Source organism: Leptosomus discolor, chromosome Z (genome assembly GCF_034619465.1).
Source record: "Leptosomus discolor isolate bLepDis1 chromosome Z, bLepDis1.hap2, whole genome shotgun sequence".
In the NCBI taxonomy this organism is placed as follows: domain Eukaryota; kingdom Metazoa; phylum Chordata; class Aves; order Leptosomiformes; family Leptosomidae; genus Leptosomus; species Leptosomus discolor.
Window position 1 is genome coordinate 44,877,188 of NC_141419.1, and position 24,669 is coordinate 44,901,856.

At 36.8% G+C, this 24,669-nt stretch overlaps 1 protein-coding gene across 2 annotated transcripts in view; it reads right to left on the minus strand.

The window, feature by feature from the left end:
* The window catches only part of AUH (AU RNA binding methylglutaconyl-CoA hydratase), a 120,780-nt gene that overhangs the window by 37,263 nt on the left and 58,848 nt on the right, over positions 1-24,669 (minus strand). For both annotated transcript variants that reach the window (XM_086479848.1, XM_086479847.1), the window contains one exon: positions 23,810-23,866. In XM_086479848.1, the coding sequence (XP_086335974.1) occupies positions 23,810-23,866 (57 nt within the window). The remainder of the gene's footprint in view (positions 1-23,809; positions 23,867-24,669) is intronic.

The window sequence follows — 24,669 nt, forward strand, 5'->3', positions numbered from 1 at the left end:
CTTGGCATCCCTCTCTCTCCAGCTTTTGTTGAATCCACTCCGCTTCTGAAGTAAAAGTACCAGTACAATGCTTTTAGTTTTTTGTTTCATCCTATCCATGTAATCTCATTCAGTACTGAAAGATTGAATTTGGTCTTTGAACTACAGCAGTAATGCCAGCCTCCACCATCCACTTCTCATGTTATGAAATAAGCACCTTTGTGTCTTCTTCCCTGATACATCTCACTCCGGAAAGCAGTATTCTGGAGAAATTCACTATCCCTTTCAAATCAAGCCTTAATTTTTCCTTTACTCTGACACCTAAAGAAAACTGAAGAGACTACATCACAAGTTTACTAAAACCATTACTATCACACCAAATAATGTGGTTTCATGATTTCCTTCTATTTTGAAATCATACATTGCATCCTTTCCACATTTATAATATAAGCATAAATATTTTCCATCAGGGGCAATCACATTGCTCCTATTTGCACCTTGCCTTAAAAAAAGGCTTCTTGTCCATAACCAGAGTATTTATGTGCTACAACAGTACAAATTAATGATACCAAATATCTTTGAAAGGACTATTTGAATTTGCTATTACATATTCTAGGAAATCCTCTGAATTACTTAGTTCTATTCTTAGTGTGCAAGCTTTGCAGTTACCAGAAAAAAAGCCTGTATTCTTTTTAAATGTAAAAACATTGGTAAACTTCCTTTAAATCACTTCTTTAAGCATCATAGAGATAAAGTAGGACATAAAAATAATTCGGGTTTGGGGTGTTGGGTTTTTTTTTTTCTTAAATCACAATAAAAATTGAAGAAAGTTAATGAACTTTGAAGTAAATGACAAATTAGCACACTGCTTTCTATTACGTCATTGCAGGCCAATTGTCCAGGTACAAAGATGTAATTTTCTTCCAACATGTAACATTACAGCCTAATTCTACTGCACTAGCTTCATGGTATGAATAACATAATACTGAAAGACTGATTCATATGACTATAAAACAAGCAGCTGAAGTGGACCACAGTTCAACTAGCTTTTATTCCACTGGGACAATGTGATTCATATAATAGACATTTTCTAAACGTCTGAGACCACATGAACTGCTCCACAAAAGAAGGACCAGAGCATGATACAAACCCTTAACTGGCCAGAAGGTCTGACATACAGAGGCATGTTAGGGTCAAAGAAGAAGTGCTCTAACACAAAAGATATTTAGTGGAAATCTAAACAGAAGTCCTGAAATGATCACCTTACTTGTACGCTTGAGTTCTGAGGTAGTCTCCTAAAAGATGTGCTATTCTGGTACATTATATTGCTATGATACGTTGTCATTTCACAGTTTATTTATTAATTCAGCTGTTCTCCAGCCACAGTGCATTTTACTTCCCTATTTCTGTTTAAATTCTACATTTCGTGGCACAAATTAAAACCAATTTGGCTATTCCTACCCTACACCAGCTTTCATAAAAAGCTTCTAGTCATCCTTAGGAGTGTCAGATGTTCAAAATTAACATGTCATCCCGTTACAACCTAAAAATTGCTTATGCTTTCTGTAACCCTCACAGTGGATGGAAGACTTCCCGAATGGCTGGATCCTGCACGGAAACACCAAGCTCAAAAGAAGCAATGTTCCTTTCACATTCATCTCTTCACACTTGTGTGCACATGGCTTCTGATAATACGGTTTGGCCTTTACTGTACACAAAACTCATGGTATGGTTGAGTAATGTTGTGTGTAAGCAAATGCAAAACTAATGTCAACATTTAAAATACTTTAAAATATATGTATTTTCTCTCTGATTTATACTAATTCTTAATTATTTATTATTATTATAACAACAGTTAATCCTTCTCAGTTGTCTAATGCTTGACAATTGCAAACAACCCAACACAATCCCTGCCCATGGTGGGTTTTTTCCTGATTTTTATTACAGCTCTTTACTTCTGGGTTAATAAGCCTATATGCACAAAATTAAATGTACCGGGAAGGGTATCCCAGCATGGTAATTAATCACATCATCATACTGCTTTAGCACATACAATGCTGATGACCTTCTCACTAACATGTGAGAAGTTTCTCTTAAAAACTAAAGTTTGTTTTTTCACTTCTCATTCTGCCACAGTCGCTGTACTGTTAAACTGCAGATACGATGGCAAAGCATTATGAAACAGCCTTTGCAACAACACTACATTAAGTTTACCACCTGTATCAAGCCAGATTCCACTTAGTTTCATATTCAACATCTGATTCCCTCACAAAAGATACACAGAGGAGAGTGTGATGCATTATTGAATCAATGTGGGTTTTTCTCAATCACACGTTGTAAAAGATTGACTTAAGTAGAGAGGTTTGTATTTTTTTCAAATTATTCCAAGTCTTTAATACAATAAATCAGTCATTTAAAAAAAAAAACTATCTTTCCAACACCGTAAGAAAATTATTTTGTAGAAATGAGTACCTTGATTAATTCTAATTTGTGTTTAAAAGTAGTAAATTTTAAGGTTTTGCTTTTTGACTTAGTTATATTAAATCTGCCACATACTTGATTGGGAGGCAAAGAAATGTGCAAACCAGCTCTTTTCACCATTAAAAGAGCTTAGTAAACCATAGTAGAAAGATCATGTAGAAATACTTGCCAGACTGACCATGAAGATAATGAACAAATGAATGCTGAAAATATTTGACTCATCATAGGACATAATAAAAAGCATAATAAGGCATATTATTTTTAAATTTTTTTTGTGTACAGAAATAAAACTTAGCAGGCCAATGTTCAAAAGACAGAATCACAAGCAACTTCTGACAAAGAATGTCACTGATTACTAAAAATGAAAATATCAGTCATACGGAGGTGTGTTCTATCTAGATTAAATGATATTCAAATGTAGTTAGTTCTTGGAAAACATTTTCCTCCTACACACATTCTTAAAGCTGACTTTTTCATTATGGAAATGATTACTCCTATTACACCACTTCCATATTTCTACATTGCCACCCCAGTGACTGATGTAATTTACTTTAATCAGACACTCAAAAATAAATGAGCTACACCGCAGATAGTTTTACGTCCAAATATCCCACTTCTGCAGTAGTGCAGATTAGTCTGGAGTTATTTTATATTTGCAAAATAGGCAAAAATATCCCTATTCATACTACACTTCACACATATCTGAAGACTGAAAATAAATCCATTACATTTTTCACGCAAAACAAATTTTCAAATTCTTTAACAGTACAACTCACTTTTTGTAACCTGTAATTGTTGAAAAAGATAACTGCCACTACACCTTGCTAAATTTGACTTCTCATGGCTTAAATCTTTCAATGATGTCACATTCACCTACTTGATATCAGGAAAGTACTAGGAAGTAAGATCAACATCATCTCAAGTTTTCCCCAGAAATTACTTCAATTTTAGCGGGCATCACTATTTTGCAGATGAAAGGGACAGTAAAGACCATGTATGCAGCAGAGAAAACTGCCAGACCTCTCTTTCAATAAAAGTCAAAAGTCATGTTTGGGCATGTAGAGTCAGCCAACCAAATTCTACACTTGGTCTGTACTTGATGATCCTATTATCTAAAAAAATACACCATTAGTGTCAAACTTCACAATCTACTGAGCAATCACTGAAGATTCCCTGTAAATTATCATCTACATTTACCCTTTCAGACACCTGTAATCTGATAAAGATGCTATAGGAATACTAGAAGCACTTATTATAATAACAAGCATTCATTTCTCTCTGTGAGAAAAACCTACATCTCAACCTTAACCATAGCAGTACTATCATTTCACTATTAGTCTATGCTTATTTGTAAGGATAACCCCACTTTCCTTTCTGTTACTCAGGTTGGCTTCCTGGTGCGACAGCCTAAGATAAACCACCTTTGGCACCAACCCAGTATCTGTACACTTATCTTACATACCTTATGCTTGGTTAAGCAGCAGTAAGTTCTGAAACAAGCCTATTACCGTCAATAAAAGAATATGAAAGTGTGCTTACTATCCACACCACACAAAGTAAGAAGAAAGAAAGTAGAAATGGTAAACCACCTTTGTTTAAAAGACAAAAACACCTTTCTTCAAAAGACTAAACTACAATGTATACATGCAATGAAACTTGTGAAGTAGAAGTTTTGTCAGAGGTGATAATCTGAAGTCCTATAATATCAGGAAACAAGAGAATGAAAAAGATAACAAATTAGAAAAATAGCATGAGACTGCAACAATACGTTGTTCTATGGTGTTTTCAGGAAAGTCAATGATTTTTCCATTGACCCATCATACTTCAGCAGCTGTCATTTTGTTGGTCTACTTTAAAAGTACTACTTCCTTTTTCTATGCAGGGGAAGGAAAAAAACCCAACAAACCAGATTTAGTCTCATGTACACATTTAACATGTTTCTTTATGTTGTGCTAGTACTTGTGCTTACAACATGCAAGCTCACTTTATCCTGATTCTAAGAATTAAAAAAACCAACATCATTTTCACTGTCTTTTGATACTTTATCTAACTACCAAAAATCACAGAATCACTGAATGGCTGAAGTTGGAAGGGACATCTGGAGATCATCTTGTCCAACAACCCTGCTCAATAAGGGTCACCTAGACAAGGTTGTCCAAGACCATGTCCAGATCAAAGAATTCTAAAGAGCAGATTTTTCTTATGCAGTAGCTGGTCCTGGATGATGGGATGAGCGAATGGACATCTACACAAACCTCCTAAAATGTATGTCACCTGACAAACCTGAAACAGATGAAACTCTACTAATTCTTTTATTCTGCCTACTAGGAAAAGAAATATCTCTTCAATCACAAAACATAGCTTTCACTGATTTTTCATTCTTTCTTCTTATTTTAAACAAATACATATCTTCCTGGGGGAAGGTATTTTTGGCTTGAAGGGCGTTTTTTGTGCAGGCGGTGTTGGGGTGGTTTTATTTAAGAGGAGACAATACAGAATTTTTGTGACTATCATCAGTTTCATTATCTATAAAAATCTCTTCTCTAGGAGTAGAAAAGCACACAAAACATTGTCATTGCAGACACGGAAGCATACTGAACTAAAATTAGGTTTCCAGTAAGAAAGGTATTGTAAAGATAAACTTATAGTAAAGGCCAAAGTAAAGAGTAGAGTCATCTCACCAGGAACAAAACAAAACAGTCTTGCCTAGAGACATTACATACGTATTACCAGGAATTCAAGAGAATAGGAAAATCTGTAATTACAATATGTTACACTCTACACTCTAAATTAGGACACATCTTTTATAGAATGTGGAAAGGATTTACTTGGGTTTTAACTCTTTTTGAAATGGAGAACTGTGATGAGCTCAGATCAGAAAACGTATCAGCCTTTTCCACTACTTGGACCTTCAATACTTTCAAGACTACAGTAAGTGCTTCTTAATTCACAGGGGCTTATTTTTTCCCATATGAACAATGAGCAAGGACAACAACAGTTGCTTCCTACGCTGCATGTACTATTATTTTTGTATTCCCAGTGTTACTTTCTTCCTCTCTCTTTCTCACTTCAAGATTGAAGAAAGCAAATTTTTTTATGAGCACAGTGCTATGCTCTGGGTGACCTCCTATTCTGCTGAAGAGATGATACCCAGACAGAGCTGGCGCTTCTAAGTGTTCAGCATGAAGACTTTTGATCACCTGCAGTAGCTATAAAGCTGGCTAGGCATAACATGGTTCTGAACAACTAAAATATCAAAATTCAGTCACTCTGTTTCTGCCTCTAATAGCAAAACCTGGAAAAGCACTGAGAAATCTTTCACTACTATGGGTCCAGTCCCGTAGGAAATGACAGCACAATATATCTGGGTTAAAACTGTTTATTAATTCCCTCAGTTGAAAGAAATTTAACGTAGAAGCTATATATTGCCTTGCTCATTGTCAAACTCACGGCAATTAGTACGTGAATCTACTGTCAAACTTCAGGAATTTCAATAAAAGATTATTAGCTACTCAGCTACTTTTCAGGTGGAATTATTATAGCAAAGAGCATGTGGTCTTCAAATTATCACATTTTTCTTCTATACTGATGGCAGTCAATTGTATATCAAGCTTTTTCTTTTGATTTTACTTTTTTGAATTTTGTGTAAACTGAAGACTGAACTGGAAAGCAAAGTTTACACTCAAAAAAGAAGAATAAAAATATGAAATTTTATTCAGATTTTATGACTTGTGACTTATAAAAATTGCTCTAATCTTTTTTGTGAGCTTTTATAGAACAAAATTCAATGGAAATTACCGGCTAAGTCCATGCAACTTACACTTACTAAATTTTATTTCTGAAGCGCACTTTTTTCTCTCAAATTTTCTTCATTATATTTATGATGGTTATACACAGAGCTATGTTGTATCTCTGTACTTTTCAGTTACATTACAGTATTTCATATTGTTAGGACAGCCTGTGGAGTTTCGGTATTGCCTACACAAATAGCCACAAAATCATTTGCTATATTTGTTCACAGTTGTGACATCTGCATCAGTTTGTTACCAGCACAAATCATGTAAATTGCATGTCCCTTCTAAAAAAAAAAAAAAAAGAAAAAAAAAAAAGAGCTCTGGTTCAAAACAAAAAAACCCAAACAAATAAAAAAGCAGACAGATCCATCTGAAAGAAGGTAAAACCAGCAGCTTGTACTCTGCACTTCTGTTCTACACTTTACAAAAAATCACGCTTAAAACTTTCTGTGCTTGAAGCTTCGTAACACTGACATTATGCATAAGATTGAGCTTACTACACCTAGGTATCAAAAGCATTTTGGACATCACAGTGTATCTACAACTCCTGCACTGAAAGCAAGAACACAGAAGAAACCGGAGCCCCAGCCAGGCACTCCAGGGCACAGGACACCATGTTTAGGGAATTGAATCCCACATGTTGCCTTCTATTTGCAAAAACAGCCTTCTAGGAATTGTCTGAAGAGAAAGGTTCGCTCCTGCTTCTTGTGTCCTTGTGACATTTGTGTCCTCATGCCACCATGCACCTCTGTCTTGACCATTAAGATGAATACCTAGTGCCTGGATGTCTGAATTCAGAAATATTTTCCAAAGAACTCTCTCCAGTAAAAACCAAGGGAAAAAAGTGATTGAATAACAGAAGAGGAAAACTGCACCTAGCTTATGTTCTTGGTAAGTGTAAACCTTTCGCAAAACTGTCATAAAAATTAATTTGAAACAGTCAACAAAGCAGATGCTAAGCTCAGCAAAATGAAAAAACTGCCACAGCAATGACAAAAAACAGTGAACCCCTAGAACACTGGAAATTTCAAGAACAACATTCACATGAATGATTAGATGATTGAACTGCTCCACTTTATGCTTCCTATAATACAGGTGAACTAGTGATTCAGGCTGAGTTTTTAAACTGTAAGTTTAAAAAGCCACCAAATATTAGCACATTTCTTTATTTCATGATGAAACATAAAAAGGAGACCAAAAAAACACCCCAAAACCCAATGGCCTGAATCACAATCACACTATGTACTAATAGCATAAGAACAATATAAATTATTAATGGGATTTCCTTATAAGTCATTTAGAAATTAATACAAATAAAAGGACTTCAAAAGTATGTTTTAAAGAAAAACACTCATATGGCTGAAACACGGGGTGATATATCCAAATCATGTTTGTTTGGTTTGCCTGGCATGAAAAACCAAGTAAGTATGTTCCGCTTCCACGTAATTTACTAGATCAGAATGTTGTTCTACATTGTTCATTCCCAGTTTGGCTGTTTTATCACACATTAGAAAATGACTCACCAGGAATTTACTTTGGTTTTATTCTCTTTTTTATTACAAAGACTTTGGGGTACAGTCAGCAGATGTAGTGAACAGAGAACAGCTTAATTTACTGTGTCACTTGACAGAATCTGAAAACAAAGGAGACATCAAAAGATGCAATGGGTCAAGTCATCAAAATTTGCTAGCGTTCCATATGCTGAAAGACTGGATATTATACAAAGCAGCCAGACCTTTTCTTGTTCCATACATGGGAATTATACAGCTAGCAGTCTGATAAGATAAATATCACTAAACAGGAGTATGTAGTAGCTACTGCCCTTTCTACAAGTCTCCATTAGAAAATACTGGTTTTAGCGAGTCAATGAAAAAGCCGCTATTTTCTGTTGCATTTGGTCTTTTGTTGTTTACAAAAATAAATACATTTTCCTATTATATTTTAAACCAAAAAAACATCCAGCCTTAGAACTGAATTTCATAAACTCTCCTCTAGCACTAAAGAAGTGTAGGATGATACTCCTATGGACACCACAACTTCACCCCAAAATAGTGTTTGGCCCCTCTGGAGTTCAGATACACTGTATATGTATGTTTGGTCCCTCTAAAGAGTTCAGATATACTCTGTGTGTATATCTATATCTATATCTATTTCTATTTATATATGAAGCTCGGAATTTTAAAAATACTCCGTTTCAACCTACAAGTTACCAAACGATTTCTAGTGTTATTCCACCTTCCAACACCAGAAAACATTTAGATAAGACTCCCAAAAAATCAGATTAGAAATAAATGTAGTAATTCACTTACACTGACTTTCCAAACCATTTTGAAGAAGGGATATATTTTCAACTACCATTGCTCAGCCATGGAAGTCCAGACCACAAGTTGTCTTCTGAAACTAAAGCTTCAAGAAAAACACTACTGACCATGAAACCCAAGACCAAAATAGTGGCAATTCTTTCCATGACTGCAATGGCAGTGATAGTAGATCAGCACTGAGCTCTGCCGAAAGTTCCATCAGGAATTTTAATCTCTCTAAAATCACATGGAGTACCCTAACTCAGAAGCTCCTGAACGGCATTAGACTGAAAAAAAAAAAAAGGCAAAAAAAACCCCACCAAACCAAAAAGAACAACCCACCCCTTTCTCATTATTAAGCTTTAATCTGTGCCCAAAGATCAGTTTTGTACAAGTCTAGAAGAGCCTTTTCCCATACATACCCAAGAATAAGGTTTTACTACATGTAGTGATGATGCCTGATTCTTTAATCAGAGCCAGCTTATTGCTATAGGCAAAATTTAATTTTTCTAGACAGTGGATTAAGGGCCAAGATGCTGTGTAGTTTGTACCACAGGGAATGGTAAATGAAGAAAAGAAGAAACATTCAGCTCTAAAGTGAGGTAAAAGGCTTAGAGCAAGGATGTGGAACAGGGGCGGGATCCCTTTAGAGCTAGGTTTGGTGCTTCTCTACAGCAGAAACGGAAACATTGAAAATAGCAGCAGCATATCCAGTAACAGTCAGCTGTGACACTGCGCAGTAAGAACTGTCTTCTGACCCCTGAACCCTTCTCCCTCAATTGGCAGCAGCGAGCTTGACTCTCCAGGGCTTTGACACATGCAAAGTAGAAAAGAGCTAACTCCTATTTTGCTGTCCACAGCAATCTACTGCCCCAAGCAACTGCCTGCCACACCTGTGGCAAAAGACAATCTTGATTTTAACAAAAACATTGGAGGAGGGTCTGTGTGTGTGTGAGAACAAACCTGGAACATCAGTAAATTCAAATTACTAGTTTTCCTTTTATTTAACAACAGTAATACCATAATGTGCCTTCTCAAACAATTATATATCATCTATACATGCTTAATTCCTATACTTTTTCAAAGGTAGTAGAATGTTTCTCAGATATGTTACAGTATAACGTGGTGTAAAACAACCACTTCAAATTAGTTATCTCTCTCCAATATTTACTAATCACAAGTATCTTCCTTTTGATTAATTTTCTGGTTTGTTTTCATTAACAGTCAGACTCTTCTACATGATCAAAACCAAAAAATGTTACGTTGAACAGAAATCCTGTAACTAATCACCTGGTAGGGTGACCATGACTATTTCCAGACACTTCCTCTGCCTCTGTAAGCCAGTGACAGATTGCAGTTATTAACAGGTCAGTGAATAAATTAATTCCAGGGCACTGGAAATTATGTTCACGAAATGAAAAGTGGCCTTGCTGACATTGCATCACTATTTCTAGACAGTGTGCTTGGACACCAAATAAATCTCACAACTTGGGTGAGTGCCAAAAACTAGTGACCTAGTTTCATTAGGGTGGGAAAAGACTAGCAATTGGTCCTATGAGAGCAGATTACCAAAATAACTTCACACAAAAACATTCCATAGAGAATTTTCTTTAAATCAGACATTTTCCAATCACTGAAAACCCTCTCTCCCCAAAAAATGCCACAGTCTGAGATCCATTAAAATTTAAACTTAAAATGCACTTACATTACTCACACTGACATTCCTATAGAACATTCCAGTTAAACAGAATAAATATTATCTTCTTTCCATCTCATTATCTTTTTCCATCTCATTCATAATAATTTCATACTGTTTTAAATCAAAACAGCTTTTGCATTTTCAGAGAAAAATGTAACACTTCAGGCTTAAACAAAGAGTTTTTACTATTAAAAGTAAGTCTATTTTTAAATATTCAGCACACAGTAATCTGCTCAGTAATCTTCCTTGATTAAAAATTCCTTGGCTTCTCTTCAGAAAACACACTGGGTATGGATGAGCTCAACAGCTGTCAACATAATTTTTAAGAACTTACCAAGCATTGTTGCGTCTATGCTAGCCCCCATTTATATAGTCCAGCTGGTACTCTAGGGCCCCACTCCTAATTCTTCGCCCCCAGTAACATCTATATTGAGATGGCGACATATTGAAGAAGGGAATCTTAATAACAATACACAGTAGAAGATATTCCATCTTCTCCTTTTAATCTTTCCAAAGCCTGTTGCTTTCTGTAAATTGCTTTCCATTCATTAACCAAGTGAAGTGCAGAAGGTAAACTGAAATACTCTAAGAAAACTATTCTTGCACTGCTAAAAATCCCACAACATTCTTTCATAAGCCAGACTTGAACACAACATAAGTAATGCAATGCATTAATTTCACCCAGCCATCTCTGATTACAAAAGTCCTTACTAATACATGTCAATGACTAAACCGCAACTCTTCTCTGTGTGCTATGTGCCGTAAGGGTCACTTGCGCAACGACTTACACAAAAGGTCTAGAATTTAAAAAACAGAAACATACTGCTCATTTAACCCCCTCAAAATTTTGGGTTTGCTTTTTTCCTCCAGATTCCCCCTGGATTTGTTACTACTGAAACAAATCCTAAAGGATGATCATAGTTTTTGTAGTCTTTACTGTGGCAAACACTGATCTCAATGGAAATTTTGACCAAATAATGACATAAAGACTTGTAACTAAGTTTTGGAAGGACACACCCATCATTTAAATTTCAAAAATGCTGTGGGAGTATCTGGGGGAAAAAAAACAAAACAAACAGAACAAAGAGCTTGATATATGTTTCTAAAACCCAAATTGATTATTTTCTTCTTAATAAACCATTACTTTCAGAGAATCAATAGGGAAGTTTTAGCACCTTATATCTTTCTCCTCATTTATTAAAAAAATTAAGCCTTCAGGTTTGTACCTCCAACATGTCTTGTTTCTCTGACAGCAACCTCCTGATCAGTGTGCCTATCTTTTCTCCTTTTCCTCTCTTGCACCTTCTGTCACTGCTTCATTGCACAATCTCTTTGTACAGATCTAAGGTTTCTTGCAGACTCCACCCCAAATATATGTACAGACTGTGGCAGTATCATAGCTAGGTTCTGTTAACTGTAGACCTAAAAAATTAAAGGGCATGGGTGGGGAGGGGGGATACACCACAGAAGCTGAGTCACTTAAAACCATATAAAGAGTGGCTTATGAACTGTTTGATTCCTGTGTATGAATGTTGCTTTTCTCACCTGTGAGAAACATGCAGGTCTCCTACACATACTTTTTATCTCAGCTTCTGCAACTGAAAAACACATTTGGTCATCTCTTCTACAGAACTACTGAAAACTGCCAAGTGATCTGTAACATGATCAGCTACATACGTCAGCATCCAGTGTCTCATCTTTGTGATCTTGTATTAAATTGTGTATATCACTATGCAGATAACCAAGCCTCTTAACACGACAAGGAATGTTTTTATACATCTTATTTAGGGACAAACCAAGAACTAAAATAATGAGTTTGTCTCCTGGTCTGTCAATGCAGAGAGATGGGAACAATGCACAGCAGCTAAGACTTCCAAAATTGCTATATGATATGAATAATCTTCTTCACTCCTTCTATTTCGCTGTCTTCCACTGTCCTGGTATGTTTTCCATACACACATACTGTTAGTTGGTAATGATACATTTCTGCTTGATTCTGTCTCCAAACAATAAAATCTGATTTTTCTTTCACCACCTCAAGAAATTAGAAAATAAATTCCCAACCCAGATTGACTGGCCCATGCATGTTCATCTTCATTTAGCTGTGATTCTTTAATCATTTTCTGTACTAGACTCTTACTTTCACTTGCCTAATTTCTCTTCCATTCCTAACAGTCCCGAAGGAGTTCTTTCTCCTTACCACTTGTGTTACCATAGAGATAGGAAAAGTAGAGAAAAAAGATGTATTAGTTTGCCAAAAAGAGAGCATAAGTGAAGCTACAGAAAGAAAGGACATTATTGAGGCAATACTTAATCCCTGACAATGAGCTGAAGCAGTAATGAATCTCCTCAATAGAGGAACATGAAAAGGTAATCAGACAAGAAAGAGGAGAACTTTAAAATTCAGAGATGCCGACTATGGAAGAAGCTAAGCCTAGAACTCTGATGTTCAGGACTTTTGTTTTAGCTCCCAGTCCACCAGAAGAGGTAAGACAAGTTAGTAGATACTGAGTTTAATTTCTCTAATATTTATTTCCAAATTGCATTTCTTTTAACTTCAAAAAAATATCTCAGTAAGCCAATTTTTAAAAGAAAATTTTATGCAACTGTATTTTCTATACCCAGCAAAGTTTTTATTTTCCTCATGCCCCACCTTTCCCCAGCTGCATTGGCTATTATTACTTAGTCTTCCTTTTGGTTTCGCATAAGCTTAAAAATTAGAAGTTGAAAGAAAATAATACAAAAACTTTACACCGAAGTGTACAACTGGAAGTTTTTATCATGATTTTGAGTGGACAAGAGAGCCTGAGACAGACACTAGGAGGTGTTTTCGGGACATGTTTGGGGATTAAAAGGGTGGTCTTTTAGAAAGTAAAAAAAGGGTTGTCTTGTACAAACTACATTAGGTTTCGTATAACTTTCAAAATTAATTCCAAACTTTGTGCAAGGTGAAAATCATTTCATCAAAGCCATTCATGAACTTTCATGGATCCTTATGAGTGAATACAAAACTCATTTACCTTATTAGTTGCAAGTGTGTATATGGATAATTTAAAATTTTAACTGGCTTTGGAAAAATAAAGGTTTCTTTACCTAGCAACATTTTAGATCATTCTTTTTGCCATTTATTTTATTCTCTCCATTTCACTTGAGTTCCTTAAGTTAATATATCCTACATTGCACCTATGCTATGAAACCTACTGTGAATTCCATTCATATTGTTACAGTTTGCCTAAACTGTAGTTTCTATTCAGTGTCATACTATCCTATACCTGGTGAGAAAATCAAATCGCAAAACCAAAATTCAGGTTTGCTTTCTTTTCAAAGCTTCACTCCTTAGTTACCAATGGCACAGAAATGATCTGGAAAAGATACAAATGTGATAGTACAAGCCACGCTCACCGAAGCAGTACCTGAATGGGGCTTAAATCTACATGATTTAAGAAGGATGGAAGAAACCAAATAATTTGTTATATTTTTTTCATTTTTCTGGCTGATTTTCAAAAATGAGCAATCCATCAATCTCACAAAACAATTTTCAAACTAATGAAAGCAAATGTACTTATATACCCGTGACAATGAGGAAAACAATTGATAACATTGCTCAAGTTGTAAGAACGATTTTTAATAAAAACAGTACTCCAAAATTCAACCTTGATATAAAGAACAATGTTTTTATATCCCCAAGACATGACAAAGATCCAAAGAACATTCAAACATCATTTGGTTTTAAAGTTTGATTTCTGATAGGTATGTTATACTAATCTCTGACCTTCTATGCTTTGCTTTCCAAGACCAAGAAAATTCCCTTTCTCTCCTTTTGCACTTCCTCTAATGTTCAACTTGGCTTCTGAGGCTTTCTTGTTTTATTTCCTTCTTCCTCCACAGCACCAAAGGACTAACTTTAACTATACACAGTATATTAGGGATGCAGTGCTGCTCTTTATGATACCGGTATTTCTCAAATGTCTGGTTGGTAATTCTGATTTGTAAACACGACATCTCCAAGTTTAGGTCAGGAAGAAATGTTCTGGAATCTTTGCTAGCAGAAACAACCAGAATGTCAGAGGTGAACAATTTCTTACACTGAACGTGACATTTCAAATATAATTCTAAAATGGCAGTCACTTGGGACACTCATGATAGCTTTGATACCTCCTTTTCCTGTAGGAAGTACTAGTTGTGGTTTTAATATGGTTTTGGAAAGTGTTCTATGGCTAGCATGCAAAGGCAAAAGCAGAGATTGTTCTGTGGATCACTCTGCAAAGGTATGTACTGTACCCTTCATGTAGATATAGGGGATAGTTCTGATGACATGGAGTTCTCCTGCCATCTTCTTTATGCTGTATGTTGCCAATACTTGCAAAGTATTCTGTTTATACAGAGAGACTGTAAATAAAATTTGCAAAGCATTAGTTTTATGTATGAAGCTTTTGTACTGTTAGTATTGCATGACATTTTGAAGCTTTGCCTCAACATCGTCACCATTACAACCGATCACAAAGCCAGGGAGAAAATGAGTCATTTTATGAAAATCAGCTTATTTTTATTTAAGAAAAGGAAAATGTAAGAACCACCATTCTCCCTAACTTACAGAAGCAGAACCAATTTACCTCCCTCTAGAAACACCATATATATAGTGTTTAATTACTTTGAGAAAAGACTGGAAGTTCAAACATCTGTTTTCTACATTATTAGCAATTTTTTACTTCAGGCCATTTATTTAACACGATGCATAAAATAAACATTATAAAATATTAAAATGCAAATAAAGCTATCTAGACTTCAGATGAACGAAGAAAAAAATAGATAAATGTTCTCAGAATAACTAATTTAGGGTTTTTACTGTATGAAATCATAATAGGACTGTAAATGCTCAGCAGCCGCTGATGGACCACAGTAAAAAAAAAAAAAAACAACAAAACGAACACCAACAACAACAACAAAAAAAAAAAAACAGAAAAAACCCACTAAAAGTTTTTCTTAATTGTAAACGAAGAAGAAAGTGCATTTTCTTGGTTGTTCCACAGTAAATAAATTTCTAAGAACAACAGTGATGAAATGCTGAAGATGTTGATTCAGTTTATTTAAAACTGTCTTCTACTAGTATTTAATTTGGGAACTTTACAATATAAAAAATCTCACACAAGACTGGGACAAGGAAATGGAAAAGTAAGAGAAGTCACATGAGAGTTTATGGACTAACTGGAAAAAAAACAGAAACTCAAAGCTAACTACTTCACTTTGTGGTTTTTTCCTAATCAGTCATTCAGCTGTCACAGGACTAAGAGTTGAACTTTAGAAATATAAGAGGATTCAAACAGTCTCCTTATGTAACAAGAAAAAAATGGATATATAAGAACTAGGGAGATTTTATGGAAAAAATAAAGAAGACAAAAGTAGGCTAGTGAGGGCAGGAATAAAGATGCAGAGGTATAGGATTACTCAGGTAAAATGTATAAATGTTAAATGTAGAAAGTTCTACAAAATAAGAAGATTTTTCTTTCTAAATATTTCTGTAATGATCTACTATCAAGCAGCACTTACATGCAGAAAACTCACACTAAACATGCAGAAGTCTTTAAGCCCTACCTCAGACACTACCACAAATGGCGACACTTTCATTTTGTCAGTATTTGTCAAATGCCATTATTCCTATTACTACGGAAACTAAAGTCTAGAAATCCAAAGAATATACTAACAATATATTGTAAGGTGCATCAGATTTCAACATGACCTGACTGATATTTTATTTAACCTTTATGCTTGGCTGAATTGTACAACTACTGCTGTTAGCAAGACCACACTCTGTACGAGATTTTCACATCTGGAAATTACCTTGACACCTCTCTCATCCAAAATACAATTTTTTTTTTCAGTTTTAAAATAAATCCTGTAACACAGACCTTCATGTTGTTTTTAGAAGTGAACAACGAATACTTTAAGAGATAAGAAAAATATACAATGATTACCTAAATCCAGTTTTCATTCTTAAGCTCATTTTCTTCCTATGCAAAGAAAACTAATTTTTCAGCGTGTTCCTCTGTAATCTTTTATAATCTAAATCTACAAGTACCATAACTTCCCCAAATATGTTTTCAAGTACAGATGATCAGTCAAAACAATACTGTTACCAAAGCAGAAAGAGAACACAGAAATGCCACCATTAAACCTCTCCCTTGCTATATATTTTAAAGACAAAAAACAGTCCAGACCGCTATGTAACAAAGTTTCAGTTTCTCCTTTGGAAAAAAGGGTTCAAAGTACCTTTAAGATGAAGAAAGAAGATACAGCTTATTTACAAAGACCTTTTAAAAGATTTAATAGTGATAATTTTTTATCCTCCCCACCTTTTTTTTTTCCCCAAAGCCTTCTTGGTAAAATATGCTTTTAAGATGAATGCTGAAATCATGGTTCCAGGGATTATGTGCTGAGTGTTCATTTTACCTTTAAACTGTGGAAGACTGCTCATGAAGTAGTGGAGTTCTGGGGAGGAGCAGGGAAGAACAAAAGGAAACTTTGTTTTGATGAGTTAAATGAAGCCCTGCTAATTAAAATGTCTTCATAAACAAAACAAAATAAAGGAGTGACAGCTGTAAGTATGCAGGCCAGTAGCTACAGTTTCAATCTAGCCAGGTTAAATGATCTGCCGACACAAGTGTATTAATTTCAATGAAGTTCCATTATTTTATTTTGTCTTTTATGTGGAAGCATAATTGTTGATGTATACCAACATCTCAGCTTTACACAGGAAACCTCCACGGAAAAAACTGTATAAAGAAAATCCAAATTATTTCTTTATATATATATATATATACACACACTCACCTGTCTTTCCTACTTTTTATTATCACAGAAAATTTTTCCTTGTTCAATCAATCATATCTCATTCTCTTAACGGAGTAAGAAAGTTTATGTATGTCATCTACAAGTATTTTTATCTTCTCATAACATATCTGTTACTGAGTGGTATATAAATAAGATACTAACAAATAAGAGCAGAATTGCCAGCAAGGCATCATCTATCAATTGCAGGCCCAGTATGACATCCATTGTGAAAATCTAGAGATGAACAACAGAAATAAACAATGGATAGAGGTAGCTTTAAAAAGTTACAAAGCAGAAAAACAAAGGACTTCAGATACAAATGCTCCAAAACATAATTTTCGGCTAAGGAGAAAACTTGTCACTGTGAAACACTTCCTTTGCAAGTTCAGAGACATCAGAAATTACATTCAATTAGTGAAAGACGTTTGCTTTCTTTTTACTTCAGTTTGGGAAATAACAACAAAGTGAAGAAACATGATAAAAAAGACCCTTCCTACATTATGCTGAGTTCTGTACAGACTACAGCATTACATAGGAAATCAGTCATTTAAACAGCTTTTTGACTAAGAGATCCAAAAAATCAACTCCTTTTAGCAATGAACCACTTTGAGAAAAGCCACTCTGTCTGATAACAAGCATCTCCTTAAACTGCAGAGCTAATAAAGTCTGGTTTCCCATGAAATCCTGTCTCATACAAACTCACTGCCGTCCACTGAGAGGAGTATTCTGATCAAAACATTCCGCAGCTAGACACCCACAACACTTCCCTCCTGTGCCCATTCTTTCATGCCCAAGGTTAGTTTGTGCCTGAAACTTTTCGTTTGAGGACAGTAACATTTTCCCTTCATGTGACTACCTACTTCAAATAAAATTCTAGGGACTATCTTTTTTTGGAACCACTGACCTGTAGTCAAAATAGACCACAACCAGCTAACAGACACCAAATTCACAGGAAGAAAAGTAAGGAACAGAGGGGATGAACAGACAAATAGACACTCTGAAATACAACACAGCAGAGAGGAAACAGTCCAGGAGGCTCCTGGATTGTGTGGAAGATAACTTCCTGAAACAACTGCTGAGTGAGCCAAGTAGGGAAGGCGCCCCACCAGACCTGTTGTTTGTGAACAGAGAAGGTCTTATGGGTAATGTTATGGTTGGAGGCCATCTTGTGCACAGCAATAAGGAAATGTTAGTTTTCAGTTCTCAGAGAAGTAAGAGGAGGGGTCAGCAGAACTGCTACTGTGGACTTCTGGGGGGCAGCCTTTGGTCTGTTTAGGAGCCTGGTTGACAGAGTCCCTTGGGAGGCAAGGGTGAAGGAGTCCAGGAAGGCTGGACATGCTTCAAGAAGGAAATCTTTAAAAGCACAGGAGCAGGCTGTCTCCATGTGCTAAAAGTCGAATCAGTGGAGAAGGTGGGCCTGGCTGAACAAAGAGCTTTGGCTTGAAGTCAGGAAAAAAAACAGAGTTTATGATCTTTGGAAGAAGTGGCAGGCAACTCAGGAGGACTACAACGATGTTGTGAAGTCACGCAGGGAGAAAATTAGAAGGGCCAAAGTCCTACTAGAACTTAATCTTGCTACTGCCATAAAACATAATTAAAAATGTTTCTATAAATAAATCAGCAACAAAAGGAGGGCTAAGGAGAATCTCCATCCTTTATTGGATGTGGTAGGAAACAGTGACAAAGGATGAGGAAAAGGATGAGGTACCCAACGCCTTCTTTGCCTCAGTCTTTAATAGTAAGATCAGTTGTTCTCCAGCTACCCAGCCCCCTGAGCTAGAAGACAGGGATGGGGAGCAGAATGAAGCCCCCATAATCCAAGGGGAAATAGTTAGCAACCTGCTACACACACAAGTCTATGAGGCCAGATGGGATCCACCCAACAGTACTGAGGGAGCTGGCAGAAGTGCTCACCAAGCCACTCGATTGTTTACCAGCAGTCCTGGCTAACTGAGGAGGTCCCTGTTGACTGGAGCTTAGCAAATGTGACACCCGTCTACAAGAAGGATCAGCAGGAGGACCCGGGGAGCTAGAGGCGTGTCAGTCTGACCTCAGTGCCAGGGAAGGTTGTGGAGCAGACCATCTTGAGTGCCATCATGCGGCACATACAGGACAACCAGGTGATCAGGCACAGTCAGCATGGGTTTATGAAAGGCAAGTCCTGCTTGACTAACCCCATCTCCTTCTATGACAAGGTGACCCACTTAGTGGACAAGGGAAAGATGTTATCTGCCTCGACTTTAATAAAGTCTTTGACACCATTTCCCACATCATTCTGCTGGAGAAAACTGGGTGCTCATGGCTTGGATGGGTGTACTCTTCACTGGGTAAAAAACTGGCTGGAGGACAAGGCCCAAGGAGTTGTGGCGAATGGAGTTAAACAGCGTTGGCAGCCAGTCACAAGTGGTGTTCCCCCAGGTTGGTATTTGAGTCTGTTCTGGTTAATATCCTTATCAATGATCTGCACAAGGAGATCAAGTGCTCCCTCAGTAAGTTTGCAGATGACACTAACTTGGGCGGCAGTGTTGATCTGCTCAAGGGTAGCAAGGCTCAGCAGATGGATCTGGACAGGCTGGATCGATGGGCTGAGGCCAATGCTATGAGGTTTAACAAGGCCAAGTGCCGGCTCCTGCACTTGGGCCACAACAACCCCATGCAGCACTACAGGCTTGGAGACGAGTGGCTGGAAAGCTGCCTGGCAGAAAAGGACCTGGGGGTGCTGGTCGACAGCCGGCTGAACATGACCTGGCAGTGTGCCCAGGCGGGCAAGAAGGCCACAGCATCCTGGCCTGTATCAGCATTAGTGTGGCCAGCAGGAGCAGGGAAGTGATCGTGCCCCTGTACTCAGCACTGGTGAGGCCACACCTTGAATACTGTGTGCAGTTTTGGGCCCCTCACTACAAGAAGGACATTGAGGTGCTGGAGTGTGTCCAGAGAAAGGCAACAAAGCTGGTGAAGGGTCTAGAGAAAAAGTCTTATGAGGACCGACTGAGGGAACCAGGGTGGTTTAGCCTGGAGAAAAGAAGGCTGAAGGGAGACCTTATCACTCCCTACAACTACCTGCTTCTCCCAAGTAATAAGTGACAGGACAAGAGGAAATGGCCACAAGTTGTGCCAGGTGAGGTTCAGATTCGACATTAGGAAAAATTCTTTACCAAAAGGGTTGAGCACTGGAACGGGCTGCCCAGCACAGTGGTTGAGTCACCACCCTTGGAGTTATTTAAAAGACATGTAGATGTGGTGTGTTGGGACATGGTTTAGTGGTGGATTTGGCCGTGCAAGGTAATGGCTGGACTTGATGATCTTTAGGGTTTTTTCCAACCTAAACAATTCTATGATTCTATGATATATGTTGTGGTGGTGTAAGACCACTTGTGGAATGAACAGTGACCGGCAGACTTTCTTTAGAAATCAAAAATCAACAATATTCATTCTTAAGTAACTTCCCCAGCACCAAGTTACCAAGCCATTTTCTCTGTCACACATGTCCTCCAGTTCTCCTAACCTTGACTTCCTTACTAGATGGTGGGTTGTAATGAAGAGGAAAAAATAGAAAGATCTTCTGCTATCCCGAGTTCACAGTCTGGCAGCTAAGGCTTTTTTCACAGTGGAGAGAACTGGATTTAAATTTCCAAAAGCAGAAGAATCAATCCCTCTCCCTCACAACCTGAGCAGCTGGTCTGTCCACAAAACTATTGTATAAAAGGAGGCATTGCTGTCACCCCACTTGGTCTTGCTCTGCTGTCTGCCATGGATAAATTTTCTGAGTAGACTCCACCTGCCATCATAGATAAGGCATGCTCTACAAATGCCTACTTGGTTGAGACCCTCAGCAGACTTAGAAGGATGAATTCATTTTGGTGTATTAACCGGGATTCAACTAACTGCTGCTCAACCTCAGCTTTTAGAAGGCTGCAGTACTTCTGTGTATATTCAAAGCAAAACTTCTTGCACCTCGGAAATCTATGTTAAAACTGGTTGGTCACTAGACAGCAGCTACCTGGGTCTTTTTATGATCACATTTCAAAACAGGATGGAATAAAACATAACATACAACAAGGTCCAAAATGCCATAGCTGATCTGCCCTGAATCTATATTTTAATACTATTAAATTCTAGTAAAATTCTTCTAACATAGTTCTTTGCAAACAGAAAACAAAGACTTTTTCATACAGCCTCAAACACCCACATTAATTATTACCCAAGTTAAAATCTTTACATCTATCACATACTCCTGGCAGCTGATGGAGCAGAATAAAAATGGTAGTAGCTTGCCATGCTGTAGGGACCTACTTCAGAGAAGCAACAGATTTTGTTAGCGTGTTTCAGATGTACTAGGTGGCAGTAGAAACCTACTGAGGCCTCTTAATGGATACAGCACTCTTTTCAACTCCACTGCCCAATCCTGCTTTGGCTCAGAGCATCTTGAATTAAGCACTATTAGAAAATATTCCATTAACCCATGAAGCCTATGCTTCAAGTGGGCATATCTGGCTTCTCTACTTAAATGACATATGCAAAATTCCTTCACTCATTCTTCACTTTCTGATGACACAAAGCATGATCAGTTACTATTTGCATGACAGGAGACAAAAAGGGCTGAAACTTTTGTCATTGCTCAACAGGGCTGGTACATGTACAGGCTGATCAGGAAAAAGTTGAGATAAGCTCGAATATACTCAACAAAAATAGTCCTCAGAAAGGCTGATAAAAACAGGGAAAAAAACTAATCACTGAACATACCTCTAAACGTTTTAAGTTTAAAAGGCATTGTAACATGGTGAAATCTGTCATATTTTCAAGGAGCTGAAGACATATGCCCAAATCATTATTTTAGGATGAGAAAAAAAAAAGATTTTTCAAACCTCAGTCTTCGAATAGCAATAAAATATTCTGAATGAAACACATAATGAGTCAGTCATCTAGCATTTTAAGGTGAAAGCATCAGAAGTTTGAAACACCTATAATTAACTGAAGACAAGGAAACATGAGACAACCTAAGCAAGCTGAATACTGAGAATATATGGAGAACTCGACCTGAATTTCTTGAACTGGAGAATATGTCTTCAATACTGTCCTGCAGAATTCCTTAGGAGAGGGTGGAGTGGGAGGACAAAGGGGAAAAAATTGCCAACAAAGAAAAACATCATTTTCTGTCTTTTTCTTCACTAAGATTTATTGTAAAGGCCCATTACTTCATGGTAAGACCACCAGAAGGAAATACATCCTTAAAATCATCTACATTATTATGTTTATCCACTGCTGAAAAGAGATCAGTCACCATTGGTTAGGGGTCTACAGCACAAGTCTTATGAGGAATGGCTGAGGGAACTGGAGTGGTTTAGCCTGGAGAAGAGGAGGCTGAGGGGAGACCTTATTGCCCTCTATATCTACCTGAAAGGAAGTTGTAGTGAAGTGGGTGTCGGTCTCTTATCCCAAGTATCAAGTGACAGGATGAGAGGAAATTCCCTTAAGTTGCATCAGGGGAGGTTTAGATGGGACATTAGGAAAAATTTCTTCACTGAAAGGGTTGTCAAGCATTGGCATAGGCTGCCCAGGGAAGTGGTGTAGTCATCATCGCTAGAGGTATTTAAAAGATGTGTAAAGGAGGTGCTTAGTGACATGGTTTAGTGGCAGACTTGGCAGTGTTAGGTTGGACTTGATGACCTTAAAGGTCTTTTCCAGCCTAAATGATTCTATGACCATAACTCAGTTTTCCTGAATGTAGCTCTGACCACAGAGAAAAAGAGATGGGGAGAAAGCATTGACTAAAATCACAACTCAACAATAACCACAATAATAGAGCAGTTGAAATTGTACAATAATTGTATAGGTTAGTGATAGGACCGGATAGTTTCTTACACAAAGTTGATACCATTATGGCAGTTTTACTGTCATCTCTACATAAGCTGAAATGGTATACATATGAAAGAAAACAGAGGCAAAGAAAGGGGCAAAGAAAGTTTCCCGGAACTTACAGAAATGAAGGCCAAAGCTAGGTCAGGGTCACAGGGATGCACTTACTGTGAAGTAACTGCCCTTTCCACAGAAATGCAGATATCTTAATTCAAGTGACAATTATTTATTCATAAAATAAAACCAAAAGGTTTCATAACACAAGGACCTCCTTGAACATTATTCATTATATAACTTGCATTCACCTTGAATCCAGGAAAAGCCAGTCAACTGGCCTTCCAAATAGAAAAGAGGTTTTTGATCCCAAAAATCTCAAAAAATGTTGGTAAGATAAAAGATCTATTCACAGCTATACTTTCCGTTTTTAAACTCTTTACAACCAATTTACAAGCATCATGAAAACAGAATTTGAATCCTAAAGCACAAGACATTATGTAATAGTGGAAGATCATTTAAATTACCATTTTCGTACGCTATAGTTAACTCTATCTTTTTTCTAGTCTGATCCTTGGCAAAATTATTCACTCTTGAGATCAAGACATCAAACGTCATTTACAGAATCACTCAATACTGACACAGTTAATGAAGACTTTGATTAAAAACGTAATATACAAGTGCCACTCCCTAAAAATGAGAAATACACTTTTTTGTTAATTTTTGGTAAGTAATATGAGCAATAAGCTTTAAAACATGCCATGATCCTTAACTGAAATACAAAAGTAAGCTGAAATTCATAAACAACAATACAAAATCAAATCTCAAGAGCATGCGTAATGTAGTTAGCCGTGGTAACAAAAGCAAAACATTCATACCTGCACCTGGAATGATTGCCAACTTTGTTTCAACTAGGCCCATTTTAGCAGAAGAGGCTAAGGAACAGAATGTAAATGAGTTCTTACTATAATACATGGGAAAAAACCTTTGCAAAATATGTAAGAATGACATACAAGATTATTAATTTATTAGAGTTCTTCAGAAAGAACTAATCACTTAAAAAGCATTTGTTTATGAAAACCTTCAAATAGATTCAACTGATTCGCCTTTAGTAAAACATTCAAATACTCCCAAATATTAATTTTCACATAGCAAGTAAGCAACTACAGTGAGTAAGAGAGACTTATTTGCAAAATGTAAAATATTAAAAGACTGTTATTGTTTAACATTTTAAATTGGGGTAGAATTCTGTATCCAATTATTATGAAATCTTCAGCTGACAGAATATTCTCTGAGGGTCAAACAGCTTTATATATCCTCAGTTACTGGCAACTGTTAGGACCAAGTTTCCATTTACTCTCCAACAAATGGCTTTACAGTTCTTGACAGCTGGATAGGTCAAGGTTCCTCTTTTCCAGCGCTGTTGTCACTTTTCTTTTATAACAGCTTAATTGCTTGTGCAATAACACTCTCACTAACAACTTTTCCTTTTTCCCTGCAACCTGTTTAGATACAATCAAATCTCCATCTAGAATGAATCAAATACAGAAGAGGGGAATACCTTAATTACTAAATAAAATATCAAAACAACTACATAACCCTTCTGGCAATGCTGATAAAATGAAGGTTGTAAGAATAAAATAAAACATGCAACAAAACCAATCCAGCTATCAGTGGTAAGTTATTTGAAATTAAAGAATAGCAAGTACTTAAGACAGGTGTCTGCTAAATCCCTCTA